This window comes from Anomaloglossus baeobatrachus, chromosome 1, assembly GCF_048569485.1.
Source record: "Anomaloglossus baeobatrachus isolate aAnoBae1 chromosome 1, aAnoBae1.hap1, whole genome shotgun sequence".
Lineage (NCBI taxonomy): Eukaryota > Metazoa > Chordata > Amphibia > Anura > Aromobatidae > Anomaloglossus > Anomaloglossus baeobatrachus.
The window spans coordinates 1949999-1967745 of NC_134353.1; the positions used below are offsets into that span (position 1 = coordinate 1949999).

Below are 17747 nucleotides of genomic sequence, written 5' to 3' on the forward strand. Positions count from 1 at the left end.
AGCATGGCGGATGGAGCACGTTTGGGAGTGCGCAGCATGGCGGATGGACCACGTTTGGGAGCGCGCAGCATGGCGGATGGAGCACGTTTGGGAGTGCGCAGCATGGCGGATGGAGCACGTTTGGAAGTGCGCAGCATGGCGGATGGAGCACGTTTGGGAGTGCGCAGCATGGCGGATGGAGCACGTTTGGGAGTGCGCAGCATGCCGGATGGTGCACGATGGGGAGTGCGCAGTATAGCGGATGGAGCACGTTTGGGAGTGCGCAGCATGGCGGATGGAGCACGTTTGGGAGTGCGCAGCATGGCGGATGGACCACGTTTGGGAGTGCGCAGCATGGCGGATGGAGCACGTTTGGGAGTGCGCAGCATGGCGGATGGAGCACGTTTGAGAGTGCGCAGCATGGCGGGTGGAGCACGTTTGGGAGTGCGCAGCATGGCGGATGGAGCATGATAGGGGGTGCGCAGCATGGCGGATGGAGCACGTTTGGGAGTGCGCAGCATGGCGGATGGAGCACGTTTGGGAGTGTGCAGCATGGCGGATAGAGCACGATGGGGAGTGCGCAGCATGGCGGATGGAGCACGTTTGGGAGTGCGCAGCATGGGGGATGCAGCACGATGGGGAGTGCGCAGTATGGCGGATGGAGCACGTTTGAGAGTGCGCAGCATGGCGGATGGACCACGTTTGGGAGTGCGCAGCATGGCGGATGGAGCACGTTTGGGAGTGCGCAGCATGGGGAATGCAGCACGATGGGGGGTGCGCAGCATGGGGGATGGAGCACGATGGGAGGTGCACACCTCCCCCCAACACACACACACGCGCACTGCACAACACACACACACTAGGAATCACAAACAACGCCCTACACAGACACCCACACACACAGACAACGCTGCACACACAAATATACGCACATACTGCACAACACACACATTGCTCAAAACATACCTCCCCCCAAAACACACCACACCCACACAAACCGCACAACACACACACACACACAACGCTACAGACACACAGCGCTCCACAAACAACGCAACACACGCAACACACATACAACACCGCTCTCACCCCCCGCGACACTCAGAACATGTACAGCGCCCTACACAAACACTTGGTAACTACACACAACAACATCTATATATATAACAAAAATCATACATGAACTACACAATACGTAAATTCTAGAATACCCGATGCGTAGAATCGGGCCACCTTCTAGTATATATATAATCTCTAGGTCTGTGTTCCTCCAATTTTCTCTTACTTTTGCTGACGAGGGTTTTGGTAGCCTGTGAGTGCCCTGATCCGCGTGGCAGGTTGCGCTCCTTTAATGGTGTTATCCCTTGAAGTTGACGGTTTTACACTTTTTTCGCCGTCTTCCTTGGAGCAGATTTTTGCCTCTCCTTTAGGTTCTTGCAGTAACAGCTGCTTTTCCTCTTCCAAAGAATAACCAAAAAAGCCTCATCTTTTTCAGATTTCTAAGTGGTTGAGCTCGGCCTTCTACTCCACAAGATGCAGAAATTTTGCCTATTTACAGCTATTAAAGTAAAATATATTAGGGGTGCCCAGGCTTATAGGGCAAAGCCTAATTTTTTGGGCCACCCTAATATATGTTTATATTATATGTGTAAAATGTTCTTGCTGTAGTTGCTTTGTACACTGTGAACCTGATGAAGCTCCGTGCGCGGAGCGAAACGTTTTGCACTTGCAGTGGATTTTATTTGGAAATAAACCTCTTGGCTTCCAATCCTGCAGGAGTGCCGAGCTCCTTTTTGCCTTGTGGATAAGGGGGGCTATTATTTATCTAGACTTATGGAGGTGCCACCACACCCAGCGGTTAATAATCACCTGACAACAACTGGTTTTGCAGGTTGGAGCGTTTGAAGATGGAGGAGCAGGCCTACAAGGTGCTGAGGAGAGAAGCTGCCAAGGTCCAAAACCAGGCCGAACTGGAGGAGCAGCAGCAGCGGGAGCTGGAGATAGAGAGGCTACAGGTAATGGTGACGGGGTCACACGGTTCACTCCTCACAAGGGGGGTCACAGGGTTCACTCCTCACAAGGGGGGGTCACGGGGTTCACTCCTCACAAGGGGGGGGGGTCACGGGGTTCACTCCTCACAAGGGGGGGGGGTCACGGGGTTCACTCCTCACAAGGGGGGGGGGTCACGGGGTTCACTCCTCACAAGGGGGGGGGTCACGGGGTTCACTCCTCACAAGGGGGGGGGGGTCATGGGGTTCACTCCTCACAAGGGGGGGGGTCACGGGGTTCACTCCTCACAAGGGGGGGGTCATGGGGTTCACTCCTCACAAGGGGGGGGGGTCACGGGGTTCACTCCTCACAAGGGGGGGGGTCACGGGGTTCACTCCTCACAAGGGGGGGTCACGGGGTTCACTCCTCACAAGGGGGGGGTCACGGGGTTCACTCGCTAATAGCAGCACATTAGAGGAAATCTTCATTCCCGACTTCACATCCGGCAATCAGAGGAGTTCGCTGGATTATCGACCCTCACAGAATCTAACAGAGAGTAATACTTAGGAAGCATTACATTGTAACTTACACAGCCCATTTTACATCCGAGTATGTATAGAGCCATATACTAACAGTAATACTTGGGAAGCATTACACTGTAACTTACACAACTCATCTTACATCAGAGTATATAGAAAGCCATATACTAACAGAGGGTAATACTTAGGAAGCATTACATTGTAACTTACACAGCTCATCTTGCTCTCTTATAAGCAGTAGCCACAGATTAGACTCGTCCTGTCCGCGGGTCGATGGCTCATCATGGACCTCTTTCCTACACGCCGTCCTTATATCATTCCAGCCTATACACCTCACTTCAGGAGAGCCAGACGACCTCTTAGCCCCTCAGATATTTCCAGGCCTCGGAATATTGCCATTGACCATGTGACCCTTTAAGGAGGCAGGTTAGGACGGTGGATCCGGGAGCGTCCTCGCACTTTCTGTAAGACTTCCTTCTTCCATGTGGCTCTATATAAATGTTGTTGTTACGGCCTTTATTGCCTCTGATATTCGGATTTTTCCAGAAAGCGGCTGTACTTTTCTGTGCTTGGTATAATATCTTCTGGAAATCGCTAGCCTATGGCTGCGTTATATCCCAGAACCCCAATCTTGGGATCCATAGGGATCTGGCACACACAGCCTGCATTGATGAGGTCCCTTTCTCCAGGAGCTCCTAGGTCGGGGCAGTTAGATGGAGAAGATCTGCATTTTGCATTTCCCACCTTTCGAGTCTTGATGAATTCCCATACAGAACAACCTATACGGAGATCCTCTGACTCTCTCTGAGACCCTGGACGTTTCTGTCTCCATATCTTCCTGAGCCTGTTCTGACATTTCTCCCACCTCTTCCTGCCACATAAGGCACATATCTGTTTCTTAAGCTCAGACTCGTAAGCTTTGATGAGCCCCTCCACTAATTACATTATCCAGGAATGAAGTGGTAACCCGTGGGGTCAGCGGCGTGGATCTATTCTGTGCCCGTGGGGTCATCGACGTGGATCTATTGTGTCCGTGGGGTCAGCGACGGGGATTTATTCTGTGCCCGTGGGGTCAGCGGCGTGGATCTATTGTGTAGACCGACACAATATCCGGTATTGTAAGAGACAATTGTTGGTTCCGTCAGATTCCTGCTTTATCTATATGAAGGCTTTACAGTGCCGCTCCTCCATGACTGTGAGATCACCGCGAGCCTTTACTTTCCCGTAGCTGGAGTCCCTGCAGCTTCGCCAATTCAGGGTCGCCTATGTGTTTCTAGATCAGGGAACCCGTGACGCCTTTTTGTTTGTTTTTTTCCTCCATATTTTGTCCATATAGATTAACGTTATAGGAGCTGGTGACACAGAAGACGCGAAGCTCCCGGAGTCTATGGCTAAATCCCAACTCTCCAGGACAAATCTCGGCATACTCATGGAAGAATCGGGTCCAGCACCAGTCTCCACCAGCAGATATCATCTACCTAGGGGTCAGGGATTGCCAGCCCCCATTAGATCTAGGTCTGTACAGAGTTCCTGGCGTCATCCTGGCGATCTCCTTCCATATAACTTCCCTAAATATTGTATTGAGCTTGTAGGAAATGCCCAGAGGTAAACAGATGGGCGCATGGTGAAGGTAGAACGCCTGCCGCATGAGGGCCGTCCTCACCACATTGACTCTCTCCACCTCCCCACAAGGCAAGTTTGCACCAGGCATTTTGTTCTAATCCATTGCGTAGTGGGCCGGTGTTTAGCCTTTCCTAATCCCGAATATTCTCCCCAATATTAATACCCTGATATCTACATGAGGAAACCACTCGTAGCTGGGGTGCCCCAATATAAGGTCTAGGGCCTATCGTCAAGAGGGCAGACTTGTCCCAGCGTACAGCAAGTCCAGATAAAGATGGGAACTTATTATGGACGTTGCGTCTATCAGAGTCAGTCATTCAGAGACATGTCATCCGCATACAACGCCACTTTCCCATGAAGGGAACCATATCTGTAGCGTCTCCTCTTACCCAATGCCCTGAGCGCAGCCACCAGCAGTTCAATCGCTATTGTAAACAGGGGGTAAAGGGCAGCCATGTCTTGTCCCCCTCTGGAGACCCCACCTGAAGCCCTACTGTCCCGAGTATAGTAGTCTCATCCAGTCAATAAACTTCTCCCCTAACCTTAGTCTGACCAGGACCACCCATAAATACTCCCGCCCTACACTACCGGATGCTGGCTGCGACCAGAGATGCCCCTGCTATAAACCCCGCATCTTTTAATGGTGCTTTCATATTTAGGAACGGGTGGCGGATATTTACTGCCGTCGATTTATTAGGCATACAACCCGTGTGATCCGGGTGGATGATCTTCATTATGACCAGTACTTTGGTAATTTGACATCTGTGTGGATAGGGATATAGGTCGGTATGACTCCGGTATCCAAGGGGTTCTATCTTTGGGAATAACTACTATGGTCGCATCATTCATCAAGGGTGGCAGCTTAGTTGACGTCATCGTGGCATTACATACAACATATCTTCACTGGCATACCGTCTACTCGTGCATTCATTATTGGTCCTCGACTCCAGGGCCTCTCCAGACTGAGAGGTGCATCTAACCTATTGGCACTCACCTCCATTAACGCAGGCAGGTGCAAGGAAGCCATGAACCGTTTCAAGACACCCTTGACTCGTATAAGGAATGGAAAAACTCCTGAAACACGGAGATCCATTGGTGATCTGGCGACAGATCCGTCCTGTCGATCCATCTCTTATAAAACATGTGCCCTTGCTGTGACCCTCACAAGGGTCCCGATCTCTCCTAATCTTCATAGTATTGTCTTTTTGATGAGATTTGTTGGGCTAACTGATCCTCCGCCTCTTTCAGCATGGAGAGGTTTGTTTCGGATGGATAATTTAAGACTCGTTTCCCGCTGGCCTACCTCCTGAGCTCAGCCTCTTTTTCACACGCCCTGGAATGATTTTCATTATATTGAATTCTTTAATAATGAGTCTCTGAATAAGGCCTTCATTGTTCCAGATGATCTCTACACTGGCTGACCCTCTGTTAATGTCGAAATATTCCTTCAACAATTTGGGAATATTACTAAATGTTTCAGAAAAAATGGAAAGATATCCAGAATGGGTGAAATCTCCATGAGGAGACCTCTCCATATCTTTGCAGCTGGACCCTAATTGTTCCTGAAGAATGGTCAGACTCTTATGCAGATATTCCAGCGAGTGGACCATGTCCCAGCACTAGATCTATTCTGGACAGAGGATTATGTGTAGGAGAGAAGCATGAACATAGTGTAACACCTGGATTACGTGACCTCCAGAGGTCCAGCAGCCCAAGCTCATCAAGAAACTTACCATGTGGAGTCAGTCCTCCCTCGGATGGCCTCTGTCACTTCTGAAATCTGGCCAGGGACCTGTCAATAGAATTATTACAATCTCCAAGGATTAATAGTGGGAATTGCGGAACCTGCTCAATAAATAATATAACTTCTGTGAGGGCAGCACCACAGTATGGCAGAGGGACATACAGTAGGGAATAAAAGTCTTTATTCAGCCCCCAATTGTGCAAGTTCTCCCCCATTATAAAGATGAGGAAGGCCTGTAATTGACATCATAGGTGACCACAGCTATGAGACACAAAATGGGAAAACAAATCCAGAAAATCACCACGTCTGATTTGGCAAGATTTTTTTTGCAAATTATGGTGGAAAATAAGTAGTCATCTAAAAACATCCAAGATTTTTGTCTCACAGAACTGTAACTTCTTTAAGAGGCTCCTCTGTCCTCGACTCATTATCTGTAGTAATGGCCCCTGTTTGAACTTATCAGTATAAAAGACACCTGTCCACAACCTCAAACAGTCACACTCTGAACTCCACTATGGTGAAGACCAAATAGCTGTCGAAGGACACCAGGAACAAAATTATAGCACCCTGCACCAGGCTGGGAAGAATTAATCTGCAATAGGCAAGCACCTTGGTGTGATGAAATCAACTGTGGGAGCAATAATAAGAAAATGGAAGACCTATAACACCACTGATAATCTTCTTTGATCTGAGGCTCCATGCATGATCTCCCCCTATGTGGTCAAAATGATCACAAGAATGGTGAGCAAAAATCCCAGAACCACACGGGGGGACCTAGTGAATGACCTGCATAGAGCTGGGACCCCCGTAACAGAGGCTACCATCAGTAACACACTAGGCCGCCAGGGACTCAGATCCTGCAGTGCCAGACATGTCCCCCTGCTTAAGCCAGTACATGTCCGGGCCCATCTGAAGTTTGCTAAAGAGCATTTGGATTATCCAGAAGAATAATGGGAGAATGTCATATGGTCTGATGAAACCAAAGTAGAACTGTTTGGTAGAAACACAACTCGTCGTGTTTGGAGGAGACAGAATGCTGAGTTGTATCCAAAGAACACCATACCTACTGTGAAGCATAGGGGTGGCAACATCCTGCATTGGGGCTGTTTCTCTGCAAAGGGACCAGGACAACTGATCCGTGTACATGAAAGAATGAATGGGGCCATGTATCGTAAGATTTTGAGTTCAAACCTCCTTCCATCAGCAAGGGCATTGAAGATGAAACGTGGCTGGGTCTTTCAGCATAATGATCCCTAGGTCACCACCAGGGCAACGAAGGAGTGGCTTCATAAGAATCACATGAAAGTCATGGAGTGGCCTAGCCAGTCTCCAGACCTCAACCACATAGAAAACCTTTAAAGGAAGTTGAAAGACCGTGTTGCCCAGCGACCGGCTCAAAACATCACTGCTCTAGAGGAGATCTGCGTGGAGGAATGGGCCAACATACCCCCAACAGTGTGTGCCAACTGAAGGAATGGGCCAACATACCACCAACAGTGTGTGCCAACCTTGTGAAGACTTACAGAAAACGTTTCACCTCAGTCATTGCCAACAAAGGATCTAGAACAAAATATTGAGATTAACTTTTGTTATTGACCAAATACTTATTTTCCACCAGAAGTTGCAAAAGAAAATCTTGTCAAATTAAACTAGGTGATTTTCTGGATTTGTTTTCTCATTTTGTCTCTCTTAGTTGTGGTCACCTATGATGTCAATTACAGGCAAATCTCATCTTTAGAAGGGGGAGAACTTGCACAATTGGGGCCTGAATAATGACTTTTCCCCCACTGTAGATTGTAACAATTATACATTTCACTGTGCCTAATCCTCCAAGGAGAGAAATCTACCTGCCCTCTGTATCTATCTCAGAGGCTTGACAATCAAGATGTATTTCGATGGAAGAGTATGTTCACTCCTCTTGCGTATGCTGTGTGTGTAAGTAGCGTGGTAACTCTGCCCAATCCAAAGTGCCTTCAAGAGGCGTGTCCTATCCCTTAGCAGGGTTATCTCCTGGAAGCATGTTATCGCCGGCTGCATGGCCCTCTTAGTCTTGGCACGCTCTGTGCTTAATCATACCATTCAGCCCTCTGGTATTCCATGATAAGGTCATGCTTCCCACCAGCTCCATAGTTACATTATAGACCATATGTCCATGTGCGCTACCCGAGGCTCATCTATCGAACACTGAAATGTAATCTCGATAATATTGCATCTTACCAGGAACCCAACTTCCCTTCCCACTTTAACACCACAACCGCGACCTAGTAACCAGATTAGAGGGGTCCCCCCCCAACACACTCCTCACCTCGCGGAGCCGGAACCACTGATTATGTAACCAATGAGGAGAACTGTAGCCAAGCAAACATGAGGTCTACAAACAACTCACCAGTGTGTATTCCTATGCGCCCCTGGTAAATGAAATGGTCTATCGTCTGATCTCCTCTGTATCTTTTCTAAGATATATTCTGTTCTATTCCAGGCAACCAATATCAAGATAAAAACCGGACGAGGACAAAAAAAAACAGGGAAGGGGAATGTGAGAAGGGATCAGGAGAGATGTGACATCACATATCTAGGTTTCTGAACAGGAAGGTTATAGCCTTAATAATGGCACTTGTCCCTCACCATGTGCCACACTGTCCTGCAGCAGAGAAGGGACGTCGGTGAACAGCAATCTTCTTCTTGCTAAGGTCTAGCCAGAGCACGGCATCCTTTGGTGGGATGTCACACATGTGGAGTTCATAGCGACCACCCTTAAGGCCACTTTACACGCTGCGATATTGGTACCGATATCGCTAGTGTGCGTTCCCGCCCCCATCGGTTGTGCGACACGGGCAAATCTCAGCCCGTGTCGCACAACATCGCCCGGACCAGTCACACATACTGTCTAGCGACGTCGCTGTGACCGGCGAACCGCCTCCTTTCTAAGGGGGCGGTCCGTGCGGCGTCACAGCAACGTCACTAAGCGGCCGCCCAATAGAAGCGGAGGGGCGGAGATGAGCGGAACAAACATTCCGCCCACCTCCTTCCTTCCGCATAGCGGTCGGTGGCAAGTAAGGAGAGGTTCCTCGTTCCTGCGGCATCACACATAGCGACGAACTACTTCGTACCTGCAGCTCCAACGATATTTGAGAATGGACCCCCATGTCGCCGATGAGCGTTTTTGCGACGATGCAAAATCGCTCATAAGTGTCACACGCAACGGCATCGCTAATGCGGCCGGATGTGCGTCACAAATTCCGTGACCCCAACGACTTCACATTAGCGATGTCGCAGCGTGTAAAGCCCCCTTAAGTCTTTCAGGATATAGTATTGATATGATCTGTCGCAGCCTACATTTGATATCCAGAAACTGGCTCCTCTTCTTTTGTACTTCCATAGAAAAGTCTGGAAAAATAGATCCCTTATGTCCATTAATGGAAAGCTCATAAATATTTCTCGCAGAAAGAAGTATAATGTCCCTGTAGTGTAACTGCCTGGTGGAAAGGTCTGGTCGGGATTCGTCCTCTTCTGCTTTTTCCGGCACCCCCACCACGCATAGTTTATTCCTCCGCAGGCGGTTTTCAAGCTCATCTTGTTTATTTTTGTTTACTTCCAGAGATCTGCCATATTTGTGAACCTCTTGTCTCATCATCCATCTCACTGACCCGTTCTCGGTGATTCATTTCAAGTTTTCTGAGATTGTGTCCCACAATAGAAACGTCATCTTTAATTAGATAGCGATGACAGTCAGTGCATCAGAACGTGTAGGCTCAGTTCCAGGAGAGGGGCCCCACATCATAGTGTTCCACTGTGCATAGCTCTGAGCCTGGAGATCTGCGCCGTCATTCCCTGCCGGCTCCTCCATCTCTCTCTGAGTGCCCTGAGCCCTGTCCTGCAGCCGGCTTTATGAAATAGGCGCTGGCATTCTGACAGCTTACCGCCGACTCTGTAGGGAGCGATCTATCAAACTACTCCAAGCCGGCTGCACTTTTTTTGCCTGTACCATCATCAGGGCCAGATTAAGGTTGGTGGGGGCCCCTGGGCAGAAAATCTGGTGGGGGCCCCATAACGTTAACATTTTTAGCCATAACAGTAGAGCACGAACCGTAGCATTTAGATATAAATCCAATGAACATTTATCTTATCCTGTTCTGCCACATTCAGATTTACAGTGCTACAATACAGACACAGTCCAGGATAAATCACAGCTGTCCACTTACACACAGAAAGTAGAGTTAAGGCTGCTTTACACATTTCGATCTCGTATGCGATCGCACACGCCCCCATCGTATGTGCGGAACAGGCAATTTGTTGCCCGTGTCGCACAAACTATTAACCCCCGTCACATGTACTTACCTTCCAAATGACCTCGCTGTGGGCGGCGAACATCCACTTCCTGAAGTGAAAGGGACGTCACACAGCGGCCGGCCAATAGAAGCGGAGGGGCGGAGATGAGCAGGACGTAAACATCCCGCCCACCTCCTTCCTTCCGCATTGCCGGCGGGACACAGGTAAGCTGTGTTCATCATTCCCGGGGTGTCACATGGAGCGATGTGTGCTGCCTCAAGAACGATGAACAAAGAGACGTTCTATTTTTAGAAAATGAACGACGTGTATGCAATCAACGTTTTAACGCACAATCAGGGTCGCACGTAGCTGTCACACACTACAATATCACTAACGATGCCGGATGTGCGTCACTTACGACGTGACCCCGCCGAGACATCGTTAGATATATTGTAGCGTGTAAAGCCCGCTTTTGTCACATATTTTTTATTGATCCCAATGTTAAGGCAGCCAGGGCCAGCTCCAGGTTTTTGTGGCCTCCGGGTGAGTCTCAGTGGGCCCCATCCACACACAGACACGCACATCCACACACAGACACGCACATACACACACAGGCATGCGTATATACATATTTGAAGACAAATTCAGAAAAATACATATAAACAGACAAATATATGCACAGTTATATACACTGACATACATGCAAACAGACGCATTAGGGCTCGTGCGCACGTTGCGTAATTACATGCATTTACGCTGCGTATAGCACTGCAGTGTAAATGCATGCGTCCTGCGTCCCCTATACAATCTATGTAGATTGTGCATGATACGTGCACCCATTGCTTTTATGAACGCAGCGATTTGGGTGCTAAAATGTTGACCCAAATCCGTGCATTCATAAAATGAGCATGTCAATTATTCCGTGCGCTATGGATGCAGCTCCCGCTCTGTCTATGGTGGGGGCAGCAGCCAGAGCGCAGGAAATCGGCTTTTTTTGTACAGAAAAACTGCATCCATTATGCAGTGTTTCTGCAGCGATTTGACGCGCACATGTGCTGTCAAATCGCTGCAGAATATTCAGCAGTTACGTGCGCATGAGCCCTTACAGGTATTAATATGGGAAAGTCGCCAGCAGCCTCACTCACCTCTCCTGCTTGTTTCCGTCTAGCTCCTTCAGGACATGTGGCTGTTTCACGATGGCTGTCACTAACACACATGACTGCACACTGACAGCACTGCTGTATATACATCACAGGAGGGGCTGGGGGCTACGATATATACATTACAGGAGGGGCAGGGGGCATAGACGTTACTGGAGTGGCAAACAGCTCTGGTGGTGTACTCATCACTGCGATGGGTGACAGCGCTCTGGGGAACCCATATAGTTCTGGGGGGGGGGCGCACAGACTGCTCTAATTCATATATACACACAGTACTGCTTCTTACACACACATCTCTGACACACACACACACACACACACACACACACACACACTACAATGCACCCCCCATCACCCCCTACAGACACACACACACACAATACAATACAATGCACCCCCCATCACTCCCTACAGACACACACAATACAATACAATGCACCCCCCATCACTCCCTACAGACACACACACACACACACACAATACAATGCACCCCCCATTACCCCTCCCCACACACAATACAATGCACCCCCCATTACCCCTCCCCACACACAATACAATGCACCCCCCATTACCCCTCCCCACACACAATACAATGCACCCTCCATTACCCCTCCCCACACACAATACAATGCACCCCCCATTACCCCTCCCCACACACACACACAATACAATGCACCCCCCCATTACCCCTCCCCCTACACACACACACACAATACAATGCACCCCCATTACCCCTCCCCCCACACACATTACCCCTCCCCCCACACACAATACAATGCACCCCCCATTACCCCTCTCCTCACACACAATACAATGCACCCCCCATTACCCCTCTCCCCACACACAATACAATGCACCCCCCATTACCCCTCTCCCCACACACAATACAATGCACCCCCCATTACCCCTACGCACACACAATACAATGCACCCCCCATTACCCCTACACACACACGCACACACAATACAATGTACCCCCCATTACCCCTACACACACACAATACAATGCACCCCCCATTACCCCTCCCCCCACACAATACAATGCACCCCCCATTACCCCTCCCCCCACACAATACAATGCACCCCCCATTACCCCTCCCCACACACACACACACAATACAATGCACCCCCATTACCCCTCCCCCACACACACATTACCCCTCCCCCCCACACACAATACAATGCACCCCCCATTACCCCTCTCCCCACACACAATACAATGCACCCCCCATTACCCCTCTCCCCACACACAATACAATGCACCCCCCATTACCCCTCTCCTCACACACAATACAATGCACCCCCCATTACCCCTCTCCTCACACACAATACAATGCACCCCCCATTACCCCTCTCCCCACACACAATACAATGCACCCCCCATTACCCCTCTCCCCACACACAATACAATGCACCCCCCATTACCCCTCTCCTCACACACAATACAATGCACCCCCCATTACCCCTCTCCCCACACACAATACAATGCATCCCCCATTACCCCTCTCCCCACACACAATACAATGCATCCCCCATTACCCCTCTCCCCACACACAATACAATGCATCCCCCATTACCCCTCTCCCCACACACAATACAATGCACCCCCCATTACCCCTCTCCCCACACACAATACAATGCACCCCCCATTACCCCTCTCCCCCTACACACACACACACACACAATACAATGCACCCCTCATTACCTCTCCCCACACACAAACACTGCACCCCTCATGACCTCTCCCCCCACACACAATACACCCTCCATTACCCCTCCCCCCCACACACAATACAGTGCACCCTCCATTACCCCTCCCTCCACACACAATACAATGCACCCTCCATTACCCCTCCCCCCACACACAATACAACCCTCATCACCCCCTACACACACAAATTACACTGCTCCATCCCTACACACTCCTGCCTCCCCCCCCTCCCTCGGAATACAGTGCTCCTCCTCTGCCTGTCACAGAGCTGTGTTCCTTCACAAATGTTCCCCGTTGTGTCCTCAGCCCCTCCTCACTCATCCCCATTAATTACACCTGTCTCTTCAGCTCCTTCATGGAGCGCTCGCTTCCTCATGTCCCCAGTGTGGCGCCGGCAGCACTGTGATGACGTCAGCAAGGTGCTGATCTCATCACGTTGCTGCACGTCGGGGGCGGGGCCCAGTCCCGGCGCGCTGTTCAAATGTATTTACGTCTGAAAGACGCAAATACATTTGAATAGGAACGGAAACAGGAAGCTGCGGTCATCGGCTCTGCTGCGCTCCTCTGCAGTGTACATGCCGGCACACAGCAGACCCGGCACACAGCAGAGCCGGCACACAGCGCGCTGCCTCCTGCTCCTGCTAGTGTGCCTGGCATGTAAGGAGCGCAGCGGGGACAGCAGACAGCGGCCCACCACACCGTGCCCCTGCTTCTAGGTACGGCCGCAGCACATAGCAGAGAGCATTAGCACACCTCTGACCCCGGAAGTTCAAGCGGCCGCTGGTACTTCCGAGGTCAATCAGCGTCCTGTGCCCGCAGTTTGTTTTTGCGTCTTAAAGACGCAGATGCAAATAAATAGCGGTGCCCCCCCCCTCCGAAAACACAGCTGATTTATTAGACTGTCTTTACGGAGGGGGAGAGGGTGTGAAAAAAAAAATACTGACAGGTGCCTAGTGCCAAGTATGGTGGGGGCCCCCTTAGAAGCTCTTTTGGTGGGGGCCCCTGGGCTCCAGCCCCGCCTGCCCCGCCTATAATCCGGCCCTGACCATCATCCCAGGAGCTGAGACTGTCGTGGCGCCATCTTTCATGTCCTGCTCAGCGCCTTTAGAAGACTTTCCCCTCCTCATTTCTTTACACTCTCTCAACTGTCTTCATCTCCTGTACAGTAATTACTCCACCCCCTCCCCCAAGCCAGTCCCAGGTCACTATCTACACGATCTTCTCCTGTACAGTAATTACCTCCCCCAGTCCCAGGTCACTATCTACACTATCTTCTCCTGTACAGTAATTGCCTCCCCCAGGCCCAGGTTACCATCTACACTATCTTCTCCTGTACAGTAATTACCTCCTCCAGTCCCAGGTCACTATCTACACTATCTTCTCCTGTACAGTAATTACCTTCCTCTGGTGCCAGGTCGCTATCTACAGGGTCTTCTCCTGTACAGTAATTACCACCTCCGGTGCCAAGTCACTATCTACACTGTCTTCTCCTGTACAGTAATGACCTCCCTCTGGTGCCAGGTCGCTATCTACACTATCTTCTCCTGTACAGTAATGACCTTCCTCTGGTGCCAGGTCACTATCTACACTGTCTTCTCCTGTACAGTAATTGCCTCCCCCAGGCCCAGGTCACTATCTACACTATCTTCTCCTGTACAGTAATTACCTCCTCCAGTCCCAGGTCACTATCTACACTATCTTCTCCTGTACAGTAATTACCTCCCCCAGTCCCAGGTCACTATCTACACTATCTTCTCCTGTACAGTAATTACCTCCTCCAGTCCCAGGTCACTATCTACACTATCTTCTCCTGTACAGTAATTACCTCCCCCAGGCCCAGGTCACTATCTACACTATCTTCTCCTGTACAGTAATTACCTCCTCCAGTCCCAGGTCACTATCTACACTATCTTCTCCTGTACAGTAATGACCTCCCCCAGTCCCAGGTCACTATCTACACTATCTTCTCCTGTACAGTAATTACCTCCCCCAGTCCCAGGTCACTATCTACACTATCTTCTCCTGTACAGTAATTACCTCCCCCAGGCCCAGGTCACTATCTACACTATCTTCTCCTGTACAGTAATTACCTCCTCCAGTCCCAGGTCACTATCTACACTATCTTCTCCTGTACAGTAATTACCTCCTCTGGTGCCAGGTCACTATCTACACTATCTTCTCCTGTACAGTAATTACCTCCCCCAGGCCCAGGTCACTATCTACACTATCTTCTCCTGTACAGTAATTACCTCTCCCAGGCCCAGGTTACCATCTACACTATCTTCTCCTGTACAGTAATTGCCTCCCCCAGACCCAGGTCGCTATCTAAAGGGTCTTCTCCTGTACAGTAATTGCCTCCTCCAGGCCCAGGTCACTATCTACACTATCTTCTCCTGTACAGTAATTACCTCCTCCGGTGCCAGGTCACTATCTACACTATCTTCTCCTGTACAGTAATGACCTCCCTCTGGTGCCAGGTCGCTATCTACACTATCTTCTCCTGTACAGTAATGACCTTCCCCAGTCCCAGGTCACTATCTACACTGTCTTCTCCTGTACAGTAATGACCTCCCTCTGGTGCCAGGTCGCTATCTACACTATCTTCTCCTGTACAGTAATGACCTCCCTCTGGTGCCAGGTCGCTATCTACACTGTCTTCTCCTGTACAGTAATGACCTTCCTCTGGTGCCAGGTCACTATCTACACTGTCTTCTCCTGTACAGTAATGACCTCCCTCTGGTGCCAGGTCGCTATCTACACTATCTTCTCCTGTACAGTAATGACCTTCCTCTGGTGCCAGGTCACTATCTACACTATCTTCTCCTGAACAGAAATTACCTCCCCCAGACCCAGGTCACTATCTACACTATCTTCTCCTGTACAGTAATTGCCTCCCCCAGACCCAGGTCACTATCTACACTATCTTCTCCTGAACAGAAATTACCTCTCCCAGGCCCAGGTTACTATCTACACTATCTTCTCCTGTACAGTAATTGCCTCCCCCAGACCCAGGTCACTATCTACACTATCTTCTCCTGTACAGTAATGACCTTCCTCTGGTGCCAGGTCACTATCTACACTGTCTTCTCCTGTACAGTAATGACCTCCCTCTGGTGCCAGGTCACTATCTACACTGTCTTCTCCTGTACAGTAATGACCTCCCTCTGGTGCCAGGTCGCTATCTACACTATCTTCTCCTGTACAGTAATTACCTCCTCCGGTTCTAAGTCCCTATCTACACTCTCTTCTCCTCCTGGACAATCTGTCACATTCGCTATAGAAGATGATTTATATACAGTTGCTTTTAGTTGGAAAATAATCTGCAATGTCTGCAAAGCTTATTGTATCTAAATATTGACTCCACCTAGCCGTCATGATCTCACATCAGAGTTCCCATGATGCAATGCTGTCTTGTTCATATAACTACTGACATCCATGTACTATAGTTACCAATGTGCTGGGGGGACAGACACCGCTGGGCTGCTGGGAGCGGCTGAGGATCTGGTACAGATAGTCTTAACTATAGTGGGGGCCTTCAGTACATTAATGTACAGGACAGATAATGTAAGATCTCTAGAGATCCGGCCACTGGGACCACCCCCGAACCACAGGGTTGCCTATGTTTGCCCCTAGGGTGGCTGGGAGGAACCACTGGCCAGCCAGTCTTTGCCCCTAGGGTGGCTGGGAGGAATTGCAGGGAGGCCTATCTTTGCCCCTAGGGTGGCTGGGAGGAACCACTGGCCAGCCAGTCTTTTCCCCCAGGGTGGCTGGGAGGAACCACTGGCCAGCCAGTCTTTTCCCCCAGGGTGGCTGGGAGGAACCACTGGCCAGCTAGTCTTTGCCCCCAGGGTGGCCAGGTGAAACTGCAGGGCGGCCTGTCTTTATCGACATGGTGGTCTGATGTAACCACAGGGTGTCTTTTTTTTTCTTTTTTTCCTTAGGAGCTCTCCAGAACATTCATCACTCCTGACAACCTGGTGGAGCGTATCGAGGCTGCACTGAACAATCCGAAATCTTACAACTTTTGCTTGGACCGAGACGGGCGTATCATGCGGCAGGGCACAGGCCGGGCCTAGGAGTGAGCTTCTCTGATGCAGGAAGTATCCCGAGCGAAGGAGCTTCTCTGAAATCTAAGGACTCAAGAAACAAGTCTGACACCGACCTCTTCTCCTTGGACTCTCCTGGTGTCACAGGGTGACAGCCTGCCTAACACCTCTGACCCTTCATAATCTGCACTTTTCAGAGGTTAGGACTAAGGACCAGAAGCCCTCAGGCTAGCCTGGTGTGACTGTGGGCCATTGAGTACCCCGAGCTGCCATACATCTGTAATATGAATAAATGTCTATGACAGGCTGGTGGAGTCATTACTGTGACGTCAGTGTATAGGGTCGTGCCATATACCTGCCCACACTGTCCCCTGTAGGCGGTGATGTATGAGGATCTGGTGGAGTCATTACTGTGTCATCAGTGTATGTGGTCGCCCCATATGCCTGGCCACACTGTCCCCTGGAGGCAGTGATGTATGAGGAGCTGGAGGAGTTATTACTGTGATGTCAGTGTATGGGGTCGCCCCATATGCCTGGCCACACTGTCCCCTGGAGGTGGTGATGTATGAGGAGCTGGTGGAGTCATTACTGTGACATCAGTGTATTGGGTCGCCCCATATGCCTGCCCACACTGTCCCCTGGAGGTGGTGATGTATGAGGAGCTGGAGGAGTCATTACTGTGACATT

The 17747-nt window shown here is 50.1% G+C and overlaps 1 protein-coding gene across 1 annotated transcript; it reads left to right on the forward strand.

Annotated features, from left to right (window-relative positions):
* Positions 1 to 1842: 1842 nt before the first annotated feature.
* Positions 1843 to 17367, forward strand: MRPS26 (mitochondrial ribosomal protein S26). The gene is made up of 2 exons (XM_075332329.1): positions 1843 to 1994; positions 16956 to 17367. Exons 1-2 carry the CDS (start codon positions 1887 to 1889, stop codon positions 17088 to 17090), a joined length of 243 nt encoding a protein of 80 aa, XP_075188444.1. The 5' UTR covers positions 1843 to 1886; the 3' UTR covers positions 17091 to 17367.
* Positions 17368 to 17747: the final 380 nt, after the last annotated feature.